The sequence below is a fragment of the Saimiri boliviensis genome, chromosome 12 (assembly GCF_048565385.1).
Source record: "Saimiri boliviensis isolate mSaiBol1 chromosome 12, mSaiBol1.pri, whole genome shotgun sequence".
NCBI classification, from domain to species: domain Eukaryota; kingdom Metazoa; phylum Chordata; class Mammalia; order Primates; family Cebidae; genus Saimiri; species Saimiri boliviensis.
Genome location: NC_133460.1, coordinates 97,643,933 through 97,666,447, shown reverse-complemented (window position 1 = coordinate 97,666,447; position 22,515 = coordinate 97,643,933). Strand labels below are relative to the sequence as shown.

General features: G+C 45.7%; 1 protein-coding gene across 33 annotated transcripts in view; it reads right to left on the bottom strand.

The window, feature by feature from the left end:
* Nucleotides 1-4,808: 4,808 nt before the first annotated feature.
* TCF7L2 (transcription factor 7 like 2) overlaps nt 4,809-22,515 on the bottom strand; it is a 216,145-nt gene continuing 198,438 nt past the window's right edge. For 6 of the 33 annotated variants that reach the window (XM_074382888.1, XM_074382890.1, XM_074382889.1 and 3 more), the window contains 7 exons: nt 20,800-20,940; nt 20,035-20,194; nt 19,476-19,583; nt 14,283-14,331; nt 13,636-13,686; nt 12,322-12,394; nt 4,809-6,778 (listed from right to left, as the gene is read on the bottom strand). In XM_074382888.1, the coding sequence (XP_074238989.1) occupies nt 6,364-6,778; nt 12,322-12,394; nt 13,636-13,686; nt 14,283-14,331; nt 19,476-19,583; nt 20,035-20,194; nt 20,800-20,940 (997 nt within the window). In that variant the 3' untranslated portion in view covers nt 4,809-6,363. Of the gene's footprint in view, nt 6,779-10,698; nt 10,724-11,613; nt 11,687-12,317; nt 12,395-13,635; nt 13,687-14,282; nt 14,332-19,475; nt 19,584-20,034; nt 20,195-20,799; nt 20,941-22,515 lie in introns of all 33 variants that reach the window. The other 27 variants (XM_074382891.1, XM_039465068.2, XM_074382893.1 and 24 more) reach the window with 12 other exon arrangements.

Below are 22,515 nucleotides of genomic sequence, written 5' to 3'. Positions count from 1 at the left end.
CCAAAGACTAGAAGTCGTTTTCATAAAGCCATTACGTTGCAGGTAAGATGAATGACTGTGGATGCATCACAAGGTCTGTGCCTGGGTTGTGTAGATGTGCTTTCTGCATCTGGATCTTTACGATTCTTTCACTTGGGCGTGAAGAGCTGGACTAACCAGCAGAATCCCAAAGAGAAATAATGAAAACAATAATCCCAGCACTTTGGGAAGACGAGGTTGGCAGATCACCTGAGGTTAGGAGTTCAAGACCAGCCTGGTCAACATGGTGAAACCCTGTCTCTAATAAACTGTCTCTAGTAAAAAGACAAAAATTAGGCTAGGCACGGTAGTTCATGCCTGTAATTACAGAATTTTGGGAGGCCGAGAAGGGGAGATTACCTGAGGTTGGGAGTTCAAGACCAGCCTGATCAACATGGAGAAACCTAATCTCTACTAAAAATGCAAAAATTAGCCAGGTGTGGTGGTGTATGCTTGTAGTCCCAGCTACTTGGGAGGCTGAGGCAGAAGAATCTCTTGAACCTGGGAGGCGGAGGTTGCAGTGAGCCAAGATCACTCCATTGCACTCCAGCCTGGGCAACCAGAGCAAAACTCAGCCTGGGCAACCAGAGCAAAACTCCATCTCAAAAAGAAAATTAGCTGGGCATGGTGTCAGGCACCTGTAGTCCCAGCTACTCAGGAGGCTGAGGCAGGAGAATCGCTTGAAACTGGAAGAAGGTTACAGTGAGCCAAGATCTCACCACTGCACTCCAGCCTGGGCAACACAGCGAGACTCCGTCTCAAAAAAAGAGAGAGAGAGAGAAAAAAAAAAAAAGAAGACTGGCCTTTGGCTTTTGTATTAATAATAAACACCATGACCTACTCTTCCAGCACTCTGCATCTTAGCCCTCATACAAATCTGTCCAGATCAACACCACTGTCATCACTTGTTAGCTGAAGAAACAGAGAGATGAAGGAATTACCCCAGGACACACAGTGAGAGAGTCAGATGTGGGATCCTCCAAGCTCAGATTCACTCTACTGCTCCCAGCTGCTTCCTTTCTTGAAATCCTGCATCCAGATGCAAGGCCCTCTGACCCCACATGAATCCACATCATCAGGGGAAAAAAAAATGAAACTTTAATATCTGAAATGAAAAGCCATCTCCTGTAAAAAATTGCTTTCTACCATGGGCCTGTCCAAGACCACCACCAATAGTGGTACAACTGCCCCATACTGAAGAGTTCTGTGCTAAGACTCTGCAGTTGGCAAATGATTCTGTAGTGGGCTTAATGGTGCCCCCCACCAAATATATATCTGTGTCCTAATCCTGTTGAAACTTGTGTTGCTTTATATGGCCAAATATGTGATTAAGTTAAAGATCTAAAGAAAAGGGATATTTATCCAGGATTATCTAGGGAGGCCCTAAATACAATACGAAACATGTATCCTTGTAAGAGCAGGGCAGAGGAAGCTTTGGAACAGACAGAGGAGAACCCGATGTGAAGATGGACGCAGAGACTGGAGTGATGTGACTTCAATCCACAGAACGCCAAGGATTATAGGCAGCCATTGGAAGCTGAAACAGACACAGAACAGATGAGCCCAGAGCCTTGGAGGAAGCTCAGCCCTGCCACTACTTTGATTTCAGACTTGGTTTCTGAGGCTGTGCAAGAGCAAAATTCTTTTGTTTTAAACTACCACATTTGTGGTGATTGATTACGGCAGCCACAGGAAACATACACCCTACTAATATGCAAACATTGTTGGCCAAGCCCCATTAGAGGCTGAAAGTGACATGGCTCCGTGGGTGAGAGTTATAGTTTCCCAGATACTGTTTCAGGGTCTCTTAGTAATGGAAAACCCATAGATTGACTCTTAAAAATGAAATTAGAAGATGCTCAGTTTGAAAGAAACTCTTGAGGTAAGGAGAAATCAGAGAGAGAGAGAGGAAGTGCTACAGAGCAAAGACTTGGCTGGGCATTTGGGAACCTGGAGCTTGGGCTGCTGAGGACACAAGCCTGGGAGAAAGGAAGTTCTGTCTTGGGTGGAGAGATACTTCAAGTACCAACGACGTGTTGTAAGGCAGGCAAGCATGTGACTTGGTGACCAATACAGTATTTTGAATTTTAGAGAGACTGGCACTCTGGCTGGGTGACAGCACAGGGACTGCCCCCTGCCTTTCTTCTGGCCTTTGTAATAACAAGGGTACTGAGTGACATTCCAGCGTGGCCAAAAGGATGAAGTTGGTCACCACCACCCTGAAAGTTGTGAGAACACAAAATTTGGAAGCCTCATGGAAAGTTTCCATTTTTCTGCTTTTCACAATATGGGTGTTGAGTTGGCCAACCTCCTTCCTTCAAAACATACATATTGAGCACCCCCCACTATGTGCCCAGCACTAAACCAAGACCCCAGCATACAGCAGTGAACACAAAAGTCACAATTCTCTCATCTTGGAGGGCTCTCCAGAGAAATGGCTTTCAACTGGAAGTAATTTTGCCCTCCAGGGGACATCTGGCAATGTCTGGAGAGGTTTCTGGCTGTCATGACTGGGGGGTGGAGGATGCGGGGAGGAGGCAGCAGGGGTGACAGGTTATCTAGTGGGTGGAGGCCAGGGGTGTTAACATCCTACAATGCAGAGGTCAGGCCCCTGCAACTAACAATTATCTGGCCCAAAATGTCATGAGTGCTGAGGTTGAGAAACATCGTGTGACTGGAGTGACCTAAGCAGATAACAGCCACTTTCGTGATGGTAGTTAGTGGGTCAAAGGAGACCAAAAGACAGAGGCCTGGAAGAGCACACAGGAGGGAGATGATCAACCCTTGAGGGTTTGGGACCATTTTCCCAACAAAGGGATGTCTTCCCCAAGACCTGAAGCATAAGGGAAGTTTTCCAGGCAGGAAGAGCAAAAATGCTTTTAGGTAAGCTTAACTCCATAGTCCAGCTAGAGAGGAAAGGGAGTGAGCCAGTGTGTGAGGCAGAGGAGGTGGAGGAAACAAGAAAATCCTCTGAAAGGACCCTCACTTCTGTTTTGGAGGGACGAGCCATATTCACTACGTCAGGCAGCAACCTTAGTGTTAGGAGCAGAGGCCCGGAGACAGTCTGAATTTCAATCCCAGCCCCACCACCTCCTGTGTGGCCTTGGACAAGACACCTAAAACTCTCAGTTCCTAAATCCATTTTCAGAAAATGAAGCTGAGGGCGGTGAGGGAGAAGAATGTCTACCTTAGGAGGTAGTGTTAGGCTTAAATGAGAAAACACACAGAAGTGTCTTGGCACACTGCCACAAATAACAGATACTGTTCTTATTTGTGTTTTCAAAGGTCACTTGGCCCAGTGTGCAAAATAAAATGAGGAAGGACAACCAGAAACACTCCTCCCTGGGAATACAGAACAAAACAAAAACAAAACGCCGAGATTTTACAGAACAAAAACTTGCTAGAGGAAAGCAGTTTCTGAGGGGCTTTAAAGTCCTTGATGCGACATGGTGGTCACCTTGGGTAACCACAACGGCAGCATGAACAGTCCCATGTCCATTGAAATCATCATCCTTTGAAAGTATTGATGTCCTAGATAAATGAAACAATGTGTCCATCCATCCAGCAAGTCAGCAAGAGAAATGAAGTCCAGGGGAAACCTTAGGAAGATCTGTATTGTGGCCCCTGCTCAGTGATGGTGATGGACTTGCACTCTTACAAGTTTTGGTACAGCCAGAAAACTTGGATTCCACATACGGCAAGACCCTTCCACACATACCTTTCAACTTGACCTAATTTTCTAAAAAGCTGCTTACTTAATCATCGCTCACTGCTAGAGAAAGTGCAGTTTGACACCCTTGCATCTCTTGGAAGTTAGCTGCTTTCATATCCATGACCCTTAACTGGTAAGAATGTTCTTTTCTTTTTTTTGAGACAGAGTCTTGCTTTGTTGCCAGGCTGGAGTGCAATGGCATGATCTCAGCTCACTGCAATCTCCGCCTTCCAGGTCCAAGTGATTCTCCTGCCTCAGCCTCCCAAGTAGCTGGGACTTACAGGTGGGAGCCACCACGCCCAGCTAAGTTTTATATTTTTAATAGAGATGGAGTTGCACCATGTTGGCCAGGTTGGTCTTGATCTCTCGACCTCGTGATCTGCCCTCCTCGGCCTCCCAAGAGTGAGCCACCATGCCCTCAGGATGTGGATTCTTAAGTGCACTCTTGGTGGACTAAATCTCATTCACTAGAATTAAATTCTTTCCACTTGACACTGTGAGAGGATGAGGAGGATATGTCAGGGCAACTAGTTTATAGCCTCCCAAAAAGTGCCATTTGCTCTGCAACTGTGCTTTCAGCAATGAACTACTGGGGATGGCACAGTGAAATACTCCAGAAGGCACACACTGAGGATCTCCTTTTATACTGATCATCTTTACTGCCAATGACACATCACACAAACCAGATGATAAGGTACGCCAAATGGGCCTCAAGGATGGAGGGCAGGGGATCAACCCCTCAGAAGAGTCCCAGACCACGCTTCGGTATCTAAGTCATCACCCACACACTAACCTCACGGTCTTAGGTTCCAACTTGGGAGTATGTTGTTCTTGCTTATGGTTCAGTTTCCCTAGAGATACAAATCCAAATCACAGAAACAAGTGACCAGCCTTTATCTGCACATACTAAGTTGCTTTTATTAATCCAGAACGGCATGCTACAGATACTGTACAGCATGAACATTTATTCATTACAAAAATGGCTTCCAAACCATTAGAAATGAACTTGGAATAAGAGCATAAAACGGAACAGTAACATCACAACTGTTAGGAAACATTCAAAGTATTCACAAAAAAATGTTATAGTTAGCATTTTAATAAACCAGAGAAAAATCGGAGACAGTTTTACAATCGCTTCATGTCAACTACAATGGCACTGAATGAACAGGTTTCAGCTTTATACAGCATTTTGCAACATCAACATGCCTAGGTTTTTTTTATTTTTAAAGTTGCTGCCTACTAGTATGTAATATGTGTACATAAAAGCGGCAGCTGGTTTTTCATTTAAGAGTAATCTAATATACAGAATTTTGGCCCTTAAGGGTTTATACCTCTTCATTTAAAATGCTTTCTGGACAATCTGCTACCAAACACATTTTGTTATAGGTGACATTAAAACTACATACAAACCTACCTATGTAACATCACAGCAAAACATGATGAACAAAAATTACAGCATCGAAAAGAGGGAGAAAGCTAAATTCACTGAGAATTTTGGCACGTAAAGTTTTGCACACGGTCAGTCCAGGTCCTAAGGGCGCAGGGCGGGGCATCCCACTGGAAGTTGAAAGGGGAAACGCAGACGTTCCCACTGCTGCTCAGACAGTGTCGCTAAAATTCCCTCACTCATTTTCAAGTCTTGTTTTATGTAATGGCTTTTAAAGCAACTTCTGTTAATGCTACTGATCCTTAATGCAACTATTAATGTCCATTTGGTGACCTCTGGGTTTCATACGGCAAAAAAAAAAAAAAAAAAAAAAAAAAAGAAAAAAGTCAAAAAGGGAAACAAAAATATATATACATATTTTATATATATAAACTTAAAAACCTTGTACAAATGAGTTGTTATATATAAGATGCTTATGCTAAGGGGGAAAAAAAACTTTATACAGTTTCAAGAAAAAAGAAAACATATTTAAAAAGGGACAACATACAGGTACGACAAGCAATCTCTAAAGCAATAAATACTACTGGCCCAACAGCATTGTGATTCTATTAAGTGTTGAGTAGCATCCCCTCCCCCCAAAAGAACAACACCATGGAACAAGGTATATTAACACATTTTAACCCTTTGTTTCTGTACATTTAAACAATAACAAGTAACATCACAATAAAAGTTGTTTCACATAGAAGGAAAAAAAAAGAAAAGGAAAGTAACGGCACAGCATTCATGGTGCCCTTACAGTTTAAAAACCAGATGTAAAATGATTGGTTCGCAAGCTCGTATTTAATACAAATAATACAGAACCAACTCCTTCTGGAGGGCTGCTTGAAAATTGCTTTTTTTTTCTTTTTGTTTTTTAATCAGTCTTTTAAAACTAAGCTATCCGAACTACATAACAGTTATGTATATATATATATTTTTTAAACGCTACAAAGACTTTAAACAGCTGTTGATAAAAATTTTGGTAGAATCATGAGGTTCTTCTCTCATCTACATATTTAAAAGGAGAAATTGAAATAAGAATGGGTCAAATATTGACCAATGAACTCGATAAACATCAACTAATGTAGCCACGTGGCACAAAATTAAGAGAGTACAAAACAAAACCTTTCAAGGTGGGGGTGAGGGGCAGATAAAGGAAAGCAAAACAAAACCATCAACAAAGCAACCGAGGCTCACGACGCTAAAGCTATTCTAAAGACTTGGTGACGAGCGACAGCGGCTGGGGCTGCGTCCCGGCCAGGGAGCTGTGGGAATGTAAGGAAGAAGTCGACGGCTGTGCAATTGATGAGGGGGCGGCGGGCTGCAGAGCGGCGGGGGGCAGGTCCAGGGCCCCGTTGGGACAGAGGGCGGAGGCCTTGTGGGTGGCCTCAGCGAGCAGGAGGGCGGGCGGCGGAGGCATCATGGACAGGTGGGCCAGGGGGTCAGGCTTCAGGGACAGCGACAGAGGCTGGGTCTGCTCAGTCTGTGACTTGGCGTCTCGGGGAGGGGAGCCTAGCAGGTTGGGGGAGGGGGGAGGCGAATCTAGTAAGCTTCCATCTGAAGAGGGTGGGCTGAGGCAGCTGCCTTCACCTTGTATGTAGCGAACGCACTTTTTTTTTCTCCTAGAAACAGGGGAGAGAGTTATCTGTGAATAGAAGGCACAGACGCCAAGGGAGAGAGTTACCTAACGCTCACACCCAAGCTGAGGTCACCTGAGGGATGTCCCACAGAGGTGGCACGCCCAGTGGTCCGAGGACAATTATGGTGGCGCCCCTGGGGGGTGGGTCGCTCACTTAACGGTGCCCAGATCTAAGCCTGCACTGGCAAACCACATAGTTCAGAGTCCCAACTCTTTACCTGCTTCCTCCAACCCCCATTAGACACCCACAGCCCCACCCTGCTCAAATATACAAGAGCAGGGTGGAGGCGGCCACCTGCAGCCAATGGCACCTATTTGCCAGACAGTGGCTTTGTCCAAATTGAGATGAACGGAAAAGCTCTTTTGGCTTAGACAGTCCCTCACTTTCCCACCAACTTTCCTGGGCCCTCCACCCCCATCCCTCCCCACTCCCCGTCCCCCAGTGATATGTGTGTGTGTGTGTGTGTGTGTGTGTGTGCGCGTGTTTAAAAGAGAAAGACAGAGCTCCTTCCCCAGCCGCCTCGTATCAATATGAAACTCTCAAAATGCTCACTGTTGAGCCCACATAGCTGAAGGCAGAGCTAGCAAGAGGCTTAAAGGTTTTAACACACCACCACCATGAGGCTGCTGGCGCCCAGAGAGCTTTTGGGCTTGTCTGTTAAGAACCACACCAAATCAAGAGAGGTCAGAATCAGGTGAGAAGGGAGGAGGGGAAACAAAAATAAAACAAACTAAACTTAAAAAAACAAAAACAAAAACAAAACAAAAACCACCAAAAACAGGTAGAAGAGGATAAACAAAGGTGGGGGAGGGGGAAGAATAAGAAAAACAGAAAATGATTCAAAGGAACGAGAATAACTGGTTGTATGGCCTGCAGGTTGTGGATTAAATTAAGATTCAAACTTGATTTTTTTTTTTTTTTTTAAGATTTGGGGCTTTCCCCTCCCCCACCCCGTAGTGAGAAGGTTGGAAGGAGAGACGGTGAGGATGGGATGGATGGAGGGGCGTCCTGCCCTTGTCAATGGAGGGTGCAGCACAAGCCCGTCACCAAGAAGTGACGACAAAGAAGAAGTGCCAGGGAATCGCAGCATGGACCTTCCTGGGTTGGGGTTATGGTGATTCGTGTTTAAACCACAAAGACTAATTTTGCCCTACACCAAAACCAGCATCTCCCCTCTTGGCTACTTGTTCATGTAAGAAATCGGAAGAATTTCATAGCCTTTCTTGCTTAGCATCAAAGGATGAGGTTGGGGAAAATCAACTCAAGAAATTGAGCATGTGATTTCAAAGCTTCTCCTCCCATTAATCCCAGTCTGATGGGATGGTATGTGGTAAGGAAAGGTGAGCCTGGGGATCAACCCCACTAATGCTATAAAAATAATGCAGATACAGAAAGTGTGCCCATCTAAGGACCCTAGAATATCGTCAGAACCATGGCTGATAACACTCCAACTAGAAACACGTGTGTGAGCGCTGTCCCGCTTCCTGCCGCTGGAAGCAACCAAGATGCTGCCTGCTTGAAGGCAGCCACTGTCACACGATGTCGCTGGCCTTGGAAAGGAAGGCTGTGCTGAGTTGCTCCTCTTGGTCTGTGCCCCACAGCTGTCTGATCATGCCCCTCTGTGCATGGGGTCTGGGCTCAGCAAGATGGCAGGAAGGCAGGAAGGAAGGGAGGGGGGTGGAAGGGAGCATGCTCAGTCCTCCCTGCCTCCCAGAGGCCAAGATTCATGGGCACTAGTGGCCTCAGCCTCTGTCTGTTCCCCTCTGGGTCAGAAGGAACTCTAGGGGAGCAAGCACCACCCCCTCTCACCCTCAATTTGGCAAGGTTCCTTTTTCTTCCTGGGAGAGAGTAAATAGACCTACGGGTTCTGCTTCCATCCCAGAAACCGAGATAAATAATTAAGTCTCTCAGAGTTTTAAATCACCTTAGCCTGCAGATCAAAACATGCTCAAAAAACTAGGATGTCCATGCATTTTAAAAACGGGAGCAGGTAGGGGTTGGGGGTGGGGGGAGGGCATAAGCAAAACTGAGAAAGCAACAGAGAAAAACAGAGAGAGGAAAGGAAAGGGAGAGAGAGAGAAGCGGGGAGAACAACCAGGACCAGGGAACGGCATCAAGCAGCATTCCATGCTATATTATGGCAGAGGGAAAAGATGGGAAAAGCAACTTGGTGGGCTCAAAACAGAATCTTGTTAAAATGTCCACAAATGTCAAATGAAACTAGAAACCTCGTGTGGCAAGCTAGGAGCCCTGATTGGCTAGGAGCGTTCTGGTGCTTCTCTCATCCCTCCCACCCTCCTTATGTCGTGGAAGTTTCTAGATCATAGGAATGAGAAGGGCATCTGCAACACGGGACATGACTATGGTGACAGAGCGATGGGTCTTCTAAGGTGGCTGAGCACAGGGCAGTTGGCACACACACACATTTCTGATGAGTCAGAAAATGCCTCGGTTGGCAACTGCTTTTCTTTCTTTCTTTCTTTTTTTTTTTTAAGTACATTTTGTCCTATGGGTTTTAGCATCAACCCAGAGGTGGCCATAGCCAAGTTAAAAGTAAAAGTTGAGGCAAAAAGGGGCAGGTAACCCATACTCTTAGCACCCCCAACCTAGGGTTCATCTTGATTCAGAGGGGTGGCCTCTTAAAAACCCCTTTCTAACTTCTTATTTATTCTGAAAGGAAACTAAGGGTTCTTCCTAATCCTGTTTTGGAATAAAATCCTTAAAGGACAGAAGAAATGCATTTGCTAATCATTCCACTGTATGGAAAAGTTATCAATGAAGAGAAATGTCCGCTGGGAAAGTCTGAACACTGCTGAGACTGGAAAGAAAACCAGGTAGAGACGGGGGCCTGGGAAACTCTGGTGCCTAGACCAGGGGCTCAGCATCTACAGCAGAAATGCTGCCATATTGACCGTCAGCCCCTCCAAGATGCATTTTAGAAAGCCATGCTGCTAAAACAGGAAGCAGCTACGAAGGTTTTGGGTTGGCAGATTTTTTTTTTTTTTTATATCAATAAAATTCTGATCTCTGAAGATACACCTAGGCTGTAAGCAAGGTGTTAAGCTATGTCCAAGTCAGGGATGTGTATTTGGGTCAATGTTAGGAATAATTTCCAAAAGAAAAAAAAAAAGTCTGACTTGTGGCAACTGCTTGCAAAACAAAAACAGGATTCCTAAACCACCACCCACCTCCATTAATAAAATAAACAAACCAGGTACCTGAACCGGCCTTATTGTGAGGTGTACACAACAGTGTCAGCTGCACATTTCTACAGATCAGAAGAAACCCTCTCTTTTAGTGACCCCTGTGGTTAACCAGTCACTGGCCATGGCAGGGTATCCCAGAACAGCTTCCACAGCTAGTTATCTTCCCACCTGGTACAAGTACAATTGTGACAAATTCACTGCTTAACAAAGTCCCTGTCCTCCCTGGCTCGTCCTAATTAACTACCTAACATCCTCCAGCAACTTGATCACAAAACTCCTTTCTGTTGTGCAGAGAGGACCCCGATACTGTATCAAAGGGACGCGTGTCAGCTCTGTGAACGCTACCATCTCACAGAATGCCTGGGGAGTTCCTCTCCTGCCGGGTGTTCCACTATGCCCCCAAATCCCTCATTCCACGGGTGGAGGGCTGTCTGTGTGGCTCCCTCTCAGTGAATACTGTCAGGCCCTTTCTCCTCTAACGTGTGCTGGGTCAACAGGAGGCACTTCACCCATCTCTCGTATTGGCATCAGAGAAGGGGGGAAGAGACACAGGAGACTCGTGGGCATGCACGAATGGGATGCACATCTGATCTAACGTCTAAACACGGAGCACATGGCAGAGTCATGGAGGGGAGGGACACGTGACGAGGGAGCACTACAAACAGGGAAGCGTGTTTGGGGTGTTGAAATACCTACCATCATAATATTCCAAATTCAAAGACTGCTTGTATCAGAACAAAGAAACAACAAATTTAACCAAAGGTGGTCATTAAAGGAAAGGGAATGAGATAGGAGCTAGCTGGTATCCCTCCACCAAGAAGGAAATACCTGTGCTTTCCCTGAGAACGCAGGCTGGATGGAGACCTGCAGGTGGAACGTGGGTGCTTAATTTGGACCCTTCTGGGCTGTTCTGATTGCTTTTGGAACCAATGCTCTATACATACATATATTTGGTTAATTCTGCAGGCCTAGCGACACTGCAGTCTGAGGCCGCATGACTCACTGCTTGCAGCCCCTTTAGCTGGTGCATGCCGTTCAATGCCACGCTTCTTTTTCAGCACTGTAAAACAATGTCAGCTAACCAAGCTCCTCTGTACAGACAGGTGGTTTTTAAACAGAAAACAAAACCAAAAAGGAAAAAGAAAAAGGGAAAGAAGCAGCCTACCCCAGAGCCCTTCTCTGTGTGTCTCGACTCTAAGTGCATGGGAATGCAATTGCTGCCACGTGTTAATGCGTTGGAACCTTTGGAAACGGTGGCTCTCCATGCTCAGTACCCCAGCCACTGAGACATTCACAGGGCCGGGCCAGCTCCAGGATGCTGGCTTTCAAAGCAAAACAGATAAGTGCCCCTCCTTGTTTGTTAAGGCTGTGGTCTCAGTACTGCCACCAGGGATATATTATTCACGAGAGCAGGGAGGGGGAAGAGAGCAAGAGAAAGTGGGGAGAGGAAACGGCATAAAATTAGCAAGGAAATTTTGAAGAATGAGGATCATTAGTCATTGATGCCGGAGGGGAAGTAGATGGGAACGAGGTCAAAATAAATTGTCAAGCTAAGGTACCGGAAGGACAGAATGCTTTGATTTTCCCAAAGGCCTCGCAGTGGTAATATACCTGCACGGTTTGCACCATAAAGTCTGTCGGTCAAGCCCGAACAGTGCCCGACACTTCTTTGGAGTATTTGCATCTGTTAGCATAAGGTAAACACAAAAAATACAACACAATGGTGGGTTGTGCTCAGTTGGATATGAAATCTCAGCTACAGTTTCCTTTTCTTCTATATCACCTTGGTTCTATTTGATAACCTTCCCTCACCAAGGACATGAAAGGAAAGGACTTCTATGAGTCAAAAGAAAAAATAAAATAACACAATAAAACATACACACAAAAAACAACAACCAGAAACCAAAAAACAACAACGAAAAAATAAATCAATAAAAAGAGAGAGAGAAGAGGAGGGGAGAAGGTGACGTCATTTGCTTCTACCTAGGCCAGGATTCCTGATCCTGGGCTGTCACAAGGAAGGGAGGTGGGGCGGCGGGAGGTTGGCAGGTAACATTTCCTGGGAGGGGGCGCGCTAGGGTTTGCTGTCGCTGACCCGAGGAGGCACGAGCGATGCTGTTTTACAGTGGCATTTTGGCTAGCAGCAGCAGGAGAACAAGCACATCCCTCAGAGAGCCCATACCACTTGGCAGTGTCCCACTCCCCTGTGTCTCCTGAGATCCACACACAGAGCTACAAAGCAACAGGCCAGAGAAGGGGGAAAAGGACCGAATAGACCAGCTGCAAACCAGCACAGCGAATCTGGGAAACTATACACACCTGCAAGGGCCGCACCAGTTATTCTGTTGATCAAGGCCAAAGCGCGCTCGGCATTTCTTAGGAGCGCTCAGGTCTGAATGAGTTCAAGAGAGAAGCGAGCAGAGGAGGAGAACGTGGGAGAAAGGGAGAGAGAGAGAGAGAGAGAGAGAGAGAGAAAGAGAGAGAGGGAGGGAAGGGGGGGAAGAGAAAGATACAAATAAGAAAAAAATAAAAATAAAAAAGGGAATAAATCAATGACCTGGTTACTAATTGCAAAATATTGACTTTCGTTTTTTAACTTTCTTTAATTAAAAAAAAAAAAAAAAGGTAAAAATCACATTCTTATTCAACTTTTGAAATTAGCTGTTGCAAATAAAGCTGCAGTATCCCTTCTTTAAGGACTGTCTCTCAGATTTGGTTCGAGCTGACAAAGGGAAGTTAGATACCGAAGAACTCACTCTACTCAATATTTTTCCTCTTTTAGTTCTGCTTTCCCTTTTTTTCTCTCAATTTTTTTTTCTTAAAGAAGAAAATAAAGCGAAGGAGGGAATTAAGTTTGTAACATGCTTTTTTCTTCTCAGAATACAATAGTTTAAAAAAAGAAAAAAATTACAAATAAAAACAGAACAAAACGAAACAAAATAGAAAGAAAGAAATAAAGAAAAGGGTTGTGGTACTGGGATATTGCAGCTTTTGGAATGTTCGTCTTTTTTAAAATCTATTTTCATTAATATTAAGAGAGGAACAGATAAAGGTAAACAGGCTGTGTGAATGAGCTGTTAGGAGTTAGTTAGAAGCTCATAGCGGCATTTAAGCAGGCACAGTCAGTAAAATGCTAGTGGATTTGCAAATTATGAGCAGAAAAGCAAAAGGAAGAAAAAAACTAAAATAAAAAAAGCAAAGGAAAAAATAATCATACTGCGGATGCATGCTTGCGTGAGAAAACTTAGTGGGAGCAATGAAAAAAATGCCATTAGATTAAGGAGGTTTATTACTGAATTCCTTCCATTTTTTTTTTTTTAACCAGTCTCTTTTAAAGAAATACTGCATATTCAATTTGCACAGTTAGTTCAACTCTAAATCACTGTCATCACTGCTTAAACAATTGTTATGGGAAAAATAAATAAACAAAACAAAGGTTAAATTAAATTAAAAAAATAAAAACAACAGAAGCAACTGAAAAAAAATCTACCGAAACATACGAAACCGTGTTGATGGTCATTTTAAAGAATGTTCAAATGTCATACGTGTTTAAATGTTAATAAAACTATAATGGCAAGAAAAATTAAAAAACAGTTTATCAACTATTTTAACGACTCAAAATGACATTAGCACCTGTAATCGGAGGAAGTGAAAGGCAAGGATTTAGGAAACATTCGCTGTGTTCTGAAAAAAAAGAACAAATTATACAAAGCCTTCAAAATTTTTGTTTGTTTGTTTGTAAAAGCCTGGCCTTCTCCAAGGGACCTCTGAGATTGCCTATGCAGTATTTCTAATTTCTTCTAGAGAATGACAAACCTCCTTAATTTAAAATGGGTGTAATTTACCACTGTAAAGGCATGCATCAGAACATTCAGGAACAGCCCAGTTAATATCAAACACTCACACACACCCCCTCCTACGCCCCTAGGCCCCACCCCCTCCTCGTCCCTTCTCAGGCACATACAAAATAAGCAGACTGTATAAATCCCGGCATAGGCATGCCTACCGCTTGCTCTCCAGTTACAGGCTTTGCAGTTATTTAAAAACACATTCCACTAGAATTACAATGTGCTTTTCATGCAACAATGGATGTTACTAGCTTTAAAAGGGCAGTCATAAAGCAATTAATTAAAATGCATAAACAAAAAGGCTGGCTAAGATGGGTTCCCCCACAATGTCCTGGCCTTGAATTTCTCCTGCCTCCCCCAGATGAAAGCCTAGCATAAAAGGGTGGTCCTCGGGCTACGGCTCCTTCCTCTAACCTGATTATTGTGACTTACCATTGGTCTCTCCCGGCTGCTTGTCCCTTTTCCTCTTCTTCTTCTTCCCCTAGATGAACAGACGAAACACAGGCAATTATTGCAGGAAACAGGTGAGACAAGAGTGTCTGAGCGCACCTGGCAGGAGAAGGCAGGAGGAGGTGACCATGCTGCCATCTCCATCCACATCAGCCCCCCGCATTTGTCCAACGTCCGACTCCTTTCAAGCCAAATGCCCTTGCATTGTACTCCAGCTGGAGGGACACACGCTTCTCGGGAGAAGAGAAGGGATCGGCGGGTGGTGAAGGAAGACTCTCCTTTCTCATGTACCTATGTCCGCTGTCAAACCTGACCCACAGCATTTGATCCATTTAAAAGGGAAGGGAGGACTGCATGAGCAGATTCAGAGAGGGGTGGGGTGACAGCAATGCAAGCAGCCTAAGAGCCCATCTTTGAGGAGCATATGACGGCGGTCATGGCTGCACAAGCTTCAACGGCTGCCCTGACTGACCTGCTCACATCTCTTACTTGTGAAGGCCAAAAGGTCCCATTCTGAATCAAGAGAATGAAAGCTTTAGCAGGGGCTTCTCTTACAGCTGGTTTTTAAAGATGGTGGAGAAAGGGGTGAAATAGAACTGGGGATCATCTGGGCTCCTTTCACAACTGCTGAGTGGGCCAGGTGTGGTGACTGATTCCTATAATCCCAGAACTTTTAGAGGCTGAGGCGGGAGGATACCCTGAGGTCAGGAGTTCAAGACCAGCCTGGCCAACATGGCAAAACCCTATCTCTATTAAAAATACACAATTAGCCAGGCGTGGTGGTGCATGCCTGCAATCCCAGCTACTCAAGAGGCTGAGGCAGGAGAATCGCCTGAACCCAGAAGGCAGAAGTTGCAGTGAGCCGAGATCATGCTATGGCAACTCCAGTTGGGTGACAAGAGTAAGACAAAACAAAAACTGCTGAGTGGACATCTATAAGGGAGACGACGTTCCCTCCATTCTCTTCTACCTGACATAATGATGATGCCACTCCCACCACAGACGGCTCACACATACTGAGCGTATGCCAGGTGCCAGGCACGATTCACAGACGGACTCATTTCAACCTTCACAAAACCCTCTTCAACAGGTTTCACAGAGGGAAAAACTGAGGCCCACGGGAGTTAGGTAACTTTGCCGGGGTCACACACCTAGCAAGTGGTGGGGACAGGAGAATGCTCAGGTGTTCTTGGCTCCGAAGCCCTCAACCCCAATGCTCTGCTGCCTTCAGGTTCAATGCCCAGCCCTCCAAGGAAACTCTTTCTGTGAGGGGTTTAGGGAATGGGCTGCATGGAGTCATTCATAGTCTCCAGTCTGATACTCTTTGGTACCTTGACGGTCTGCTCGAGGTGACAAATGTGGAAAGGGATTGGGGAATTCAGGAGAGGTGACTGCCTCATTCCAGATTGAGCTAGTTCTCCCTCCCCTCCTATCCCTACCAACGTGAAGTAGCTGCCAGGTACACATCGAAATGAAATGACCTTACTCTTTCTATATGTTTCAGAACAGCTAAAAGTTGCCTTTGCCTAAAGCTTCTCACAGTATGTTGACGTCAACTCGGAAGAGAAAAAGACAACAGGTAGAAAGAAACTGGAGAACACGTTAGTCTCTGTTGGGAGAACCTTGAGGCGGTGCGGTACCAAGCTTAGGCTCCACCCCGGGGCTGAGGGTCATCTGCTGTAGAGATGACATATCTTTTCTCTGAGGTCAAGAGGCCTGTGCCACTGAGAGCTTTGTTTTGGCCTTCCGTCCAGGGTTCTAGTTGAAACGTGCCATGTTCCTTTGTGTACAATTTCTTTTAAAAGGACTTCATGTGCTTTATCATGAAGTTGGCATCTCATGGGCCAGCAGTGAACCATCTCCGTGGCCGCACCTCTCCCACGTGAGGGGCAAAGTGCCACCTGGCTGTCCTGAAACAGGCAGGGGGAGCATAGTTTCAGTTCGTCTAGGAACCTGAAGTCTTCATAAAGACTGGGCAGAGAAATGTTTTAACTGCAGGGAGTATCAGCATCCACATACCCAAGGGCTTCTCAGCCATGTGTGAAAAAGTGCCCCCATTTCCAATTCCTTGCAATATACTGTGAAGGCATCTGAAAATTCCTCTACCCATGAGGAAGCTGTCCCTTTAGGACATAGCATGAAGATGGTGACTCCTGAAGAAGTTGTCATTTAGACTAAAGGCTTCTGGAGGACAGGGACTATGTTTTCGAAAGACGAGAAAGTGGATAAGCCCTACTACTCTCAGTGAGGAGGGAGACGCATCTCCAGGGAGGTGGCCACCCTACTACCCCTTTCAATGTAACAGAAGAAAGAAAGGACCATTATAATATAGGGTGGAAGAAAAGAAACTCAAGTGAGGAAATGGCACAGGACGTCTGTCCTTGACCTGAGGTAGAGGGGCTAGAAGGAAAATCATGTTGAATGCAGTCCCAGGGTTAGATATTACTATGGGACCCAAAATGTTTTCTCTCGGGCTCTAGAGAACGTGCCACGTCTGACAATCCAAATGTGACTGTTTCACTCAATCCTGTTTTCCTAAGGTAGAGACATAAAGGCTTCCGTTACCAGTTGGCTGGAAGAGCAGGAATGTGAAAGAGGCATGAGGTGAGCTCAGTAAATATTTTCCAGAAGAACCTTTTGGAGTTTACAATGATCAAAGTAATTTCTAGAAATGCTTATGTCAAGTTAAAAAAAAAAATACGAGTAAGTTACTACCACATTCAAATCCATAAAAGCTTCAGTGCTGCAGTTCTTACCCCCAGTGTTCCCTAACGCAGAAAAGGAAGGAGTGTGAGTGTGTGTTCACACCCATGTGTAATGAGCCATTGGAACTGGAATCTAAGTACCTCTTACAAGAGATCAAGTTCCTGGAGTCCTAAATCCAGATATCTAAACCTCAGATCGTCTCAGGAGTTCCCTTATTATACCAAACCATCTTCCAAATTTAAAACTGAGCTAAAGTCATTTCGAGTGCCTCACAGCCCTTGTGAAACCCAGAAAATATGTCACAAAAAGCCTCGAGCAATACTTTCTCTAAATGACTCCCAGGCAAGTCAAACACAGTATTCGTTTGAAGCTATCACAGTCTGCCTTGTACCTTTGTGGAGATTCCACCCTGCACAACTCCAGGGGGCACCATTCACACAGACCCCAGTGTAAATGACACACTCTAGAGTTGTGCAGTGCACGCCCTGCACAGCTGTACATGAAGGCCCTACTATGACCCAAAATATCTATTGGCAATATGATCTCTATAGAGAAGCTGAATTCCTCTCTGTGGTATCATTCTAGATTACTCAAAGAATTGGGTCTGTAGCAGGTAGAAGCTCAAGATGAACTCTAAGAACTTCTGACCCGAAACCAGGAGAGCAGCTATCCTGAAATGATACGGCTCTGTGCGTGGAGGCTATGGAGCCTGCCTGCTGCTGGAAATCTCCACCTCAGGGTCAGGTGGGGGTGAACAGCAAGCCTGTGGGAGGGCATTTACTTTCTCATCCTCTTCCTTTCAGCTCCAGAAGAAAGGCTTCCCCACTGCACACATGCTGGGGACCAACGGAAAGGTCCCAAGCAGTGAAGACCCCGTGCAAGCCCATCCGTTGGCGACAAGGGCTCTCAGCAGAGCACACATGCCATCTGAGAGGTGCCAGCACTCCTTCCGGATTCAACCCCCAGGAGGAGCACCGTCTAGCACTGCCAGCTAAGGGCGGCGGGGCCTGGAGGAAGATGGGCAGGGCCACCTCCCTTCTCCCTCATCTACACGGCAAGCACGGGTTTAAACATCTGAGAAGAAAGAGGAAGGAAGCCTGAAATCGGTCATCAGGGCAGGCAGAAGCAGCCCCTCCTCGGGATCACATATGCCCGCAGATGTTTGCGATTTCCTGGCAGATGCTTTGTTCTGAGGGAGTCAAGACGTCCGTTTTACCTCTGAATCCCTGTAACAACTTGTGCACAGTAAGCGCACGCTCAATTCAGTCGTAATTTAACGACTTCCACCCCCATACATAGCGCTGCTTCACCACAGATGATGCTAGCCGGGGAGTCAAAAGCAACTGGCAACGCAACCATCCACGGCTCCACGACATCGACAGGAAGGGTTGACAGGCCTGTGCCGGCCTTAAGACAAGTTCTGGTTTTCCCCTAAGAGTGGATGGTAAAAATCCCTTCATAGAACCACATGTCATGAAACAAAGTATCAGATAAGACGAGGCATTTCATCCACCTGGAGAGGAACGTGCCCGGAACTGGAGTTACTGGTCAAAATGTGGGCAAGTCAAACATGGTATTCGTTTGAAGCTATCACAGCCTGCCTTGTACCTTTGTGGAGATTTCACCCTGCACGACTCCGGGGGCACCATTCACACCGACCCCAGTGTAAATGACCCCAGCAGTGGTGAGAAGCGATGGAAGCCTCCGGAGGACAGCGTGCTCATGGGAGGAGAGGAATCATGGGGTCACAACTGCTGCAATTAGTAAAAATCATCATCCCACAGTGTTTCCTACAACCCAAGAGAGGACTAGGCAGACCCTGTAGCCCACGCGGAGCTCAGGAACACACACACCATAACACACCTTTCCCTGCCCCTGCTGAGCCCAGAGGCACTTCATGTATCCTGCCAAAGGCTGACTTCTTCTGGCTGCTTTCAGGGATACTCCCATCATGCTCCTCTCAGGATGAAACAGGCTTCTAAATTCTACTGCACCATGGCATAACGCAATCGTTTTGTTTTTCCTACTGAAAGGCCTGGGAGGAATTAAACTCTCTTCCTCCATAACTATCCCCTGGTCTTCCCTAGAAGACCACACCACTGATCACTGCTGAGGAGCTTGAGGAAACTAATCTGGAACATAAGGTCCTCTGGGTGTAACCTAGAGCCCTGCCTCCTCTAAGAAGTGGACAAGCACCAAATCAACCTCACTGGTCCTGAGCTACAACACTGGGACCACAGCCTCCTCCCTCTGCCCTGAGCAATGACTGTGAGCTGACATACCGGTCCATACTGGAAGCCCCTCCCTGCAATTTGGTGATCCAGAAAGATGCTACCGGTCCCCAAAGTGGGCAGACTGGACGGTACTGAGGCCCACCCCAGTCAAGTCGGCAGGTCCTGTTCTGTTTGTCCAGACAGACGCACAACACAGCTCTACAGACTCTAATCCTAAGGAAAATGGTCCACCTACATAGTTATCCCGCGCAGACCAGCCGGGGTACAGTTGCATATGAAGCTGTCGTTCCTTCCGGGCCAGCTCGTAGTATTTCGCTTGCTCTTCCCTGGACAGTGCATGCCACTGGAGGGGACACGGAGGGCAGACAAGAAAGACACAACCGAAGAGAACAGCGTGAAAAAACATCACACACGACGTCAAGGGCAGGGAATAAATAATGCTGCTTTTTTGGGGTGAGTCCATCCACAAATGGTATAATCTGTGGATACTGACCGTTTGCTGGGTCCTGGCACTAACAGGAGTGTTTAGACAAAACCTGATTTCTTATCTGTGTCATTCTGTCATCCGCTCGCTCTCTTAGGTGGGGAAAGAGTATGGCCGTGGCTGTTCTGAATGATGTCTGAGCCTGGAATAACTCGTCCTGACTCAATGAAGGCCATTCAGGGATTCAGAGTGTGACTGAAGAGCAAGAATTCTCCAAAGAAATGGGGACAGAGACATTCTGCCACCCGGCCTGCTGCACCCTGGTGCCTTCCTCCCCCACCTCTCCCTGGGAAGTGCGCCCGTCACCTACCCTCCGCCCAAGGATCTGGTTGATGGCCGCGCTTTCTTTCAATGTGCACTCGGCTACGACCTTTGCTCTCATTTCCTTCATATACAACATGAATGCATTAAGAGGTTTCTTTATGTGGGGCTTCTTCTTTTCTTCTTCCTTTTTGGAGTCCTGATGCTTTCTGGAGAGAGACAAAACAGACGCAACCCAATCAACGAGGTCACAGTCCAACTTCCCCCACGGCAGAGAGCCTATCTCCTTGCCTGCTAACCCCCGAGCCTAAGCAGTTTTGGATGAAAAAGCATGCCTGTAGTCTTCCTCACCCCGAAAAATGGAACAAAAATAGCTTGGGGAGGGGTTGGGGGAAAGAGAGACGATTTTGCAATCACTTCCTCAAGTTTCACACATATATGATTTTCCCAAGCCAGAGGGGAAAGCACAGTGTTGCCGTCTTCACCTCGGTGGGGTTCTCTCGTGCTTGCAGAACAAAGCTCCAAATGTCCGATTATGGGGTTAGGGGGCAGGAAAGTGGTTGCAAACCCCAGTGCATCCAAGAACACCTACAAAAAACAGTTCTATTCTAACCTGCGGTGGTCGAGTGAGCCTCTGCCTCTGTGCACTCTCTCTCTCTCTTTGTAAGGGAGCACAGAGCCCACACGGGCTGGGTATTGGCTGGAGTCAAACCAAATGAGGCCAACCTTAGGCAGAAAGCCACCACCCAGCAGCTGCAATGGGCTTGTGGACCACTGCAGCGACGAAGAAGGTGAGAAAAACAGCAACACTTACGAGCTATGGAGTGAGCCGACGTCACTCTGGGACGATTCCTGTTTGACTGTTGGCGTGACTATGGCCGGATGCGGAATGCCCGTCGTGTGTAGCGTATGATGTGGTGGGACCATATGGGGAGGGAACCTAGAAGACAGAAAGCTGTGTAAATCGTCAGAATCAAAATGAATGAATGAGGAGGGATGTGTACACACAATTAAAAAGAAAAAAAAAAAAAAAAACAGCACGTAACACTCACATGAAAGCAACCCAAGGCATATGAAACCTGTCAGCATTAATTAGCAATAAATTAAACATAATGATTCTCATAATGTCATTAAAGCCAATCTCCCCCTTCATTATTGCTCCTGACATAAGACATTATGATTTGCAACATCTTTGGCAAAAGACACATTCAGTGGACGTACGTGGGCGGAAAAGTGGGCTTGGACTACCTGCCAGAAATTGCACGGCCACTTGTTTTTTGAGGCATTATTAGTGGCATCTAAGAAGACAATTTCCTAAGTCCTAATCAGCTCTAAAATGAAAGGTGAAATCTTTTGTTGTATATTGACAGCTAAATAAAATATTAACGTGGTTGAAATATACATACATTTTTGACAATGCTGTGCAAGCCTCATTAGGCCTCATCCTGTTGATGACGTGCAATACAATTTTTATTTTTCTTTTGTGCCGTGTCCCATCATTTGACAGGAAGGGGAGAGAGTGAGGCAGGAAGACGGGGAAAAATTCAAATAGTCCCTATTTGGTTCTTATCATAAGTCATGGACATTTTAAATAAGTTTGTATCCCCTTATGGAAAGAGGCAGAAAAAGGGAAGAAAAGAAAAGGCACATACACACAATAAAGCTTGGATTCTGATGTGTATGCCCTTTCTCCTCTAAAATCGAGGATTCCTACATCACTTTCAACTTAATATGTTGTCTATACGTCATTAAGAAGCCTTCTAAATGATGATCAACATTATAAATGCAAGATACAGCGTGTGTTTTCTCCTCTCATGCTGCTCATTTTTTGGACAGTTCTCTAAGACACATTTTAGGGCCTGAATCGGCATTTCCCAACCAAGCACATTAGCCAGGACAAGAAGAGCTAATTTAAACCTACTCTCGGCCCATCTGCAAACTGACAACTGGATCAAACAGCTTTCTCATTTTCTTTTTTTGCGTGGTGTCACCATGATTTGTACTGGGTTGGAAAACTCACCCCTCTTCAAGCAACATAGCCTACTACAGAAAAAGTAGAGTGAGGGACAGAGAGGGCAGAATCTCCAAAGGAAACAAAATGGCAGCCTCCTGCTCCAGCCTGGCAAGGTGATTTAAGTGAGCAGAAGGGAAGCTGTTCAGATGAAGATCATGGAAACTGTTGCTTTCTTATTAAATCCAAACCAAAACAGTCTGACCTATCAACCAGGGAATAGCGACCTGCTCTTTAGAAAGCGAATTCCAGTGGGAACAGAGGTCCTGAAGAGGATTTATCACGACAATTATTTCAAAAGGATTCCATATTTATTTACAAAGTTTTTTCCGTAAGTGGGCTAGAGATGTTTTCCATTCAGCCAAGATAAGGTAACAAAAGTTAATATGAAAAATAATTAAATGTGTATAAAGTACTAACTGAATCTATACAGATGAACAGGGAAGCACAGTCAATGAACAATGTTCATTACTGAAGAAGGCTGAAGCCACAGTAGACATTTCACTCAAAAATCCCACC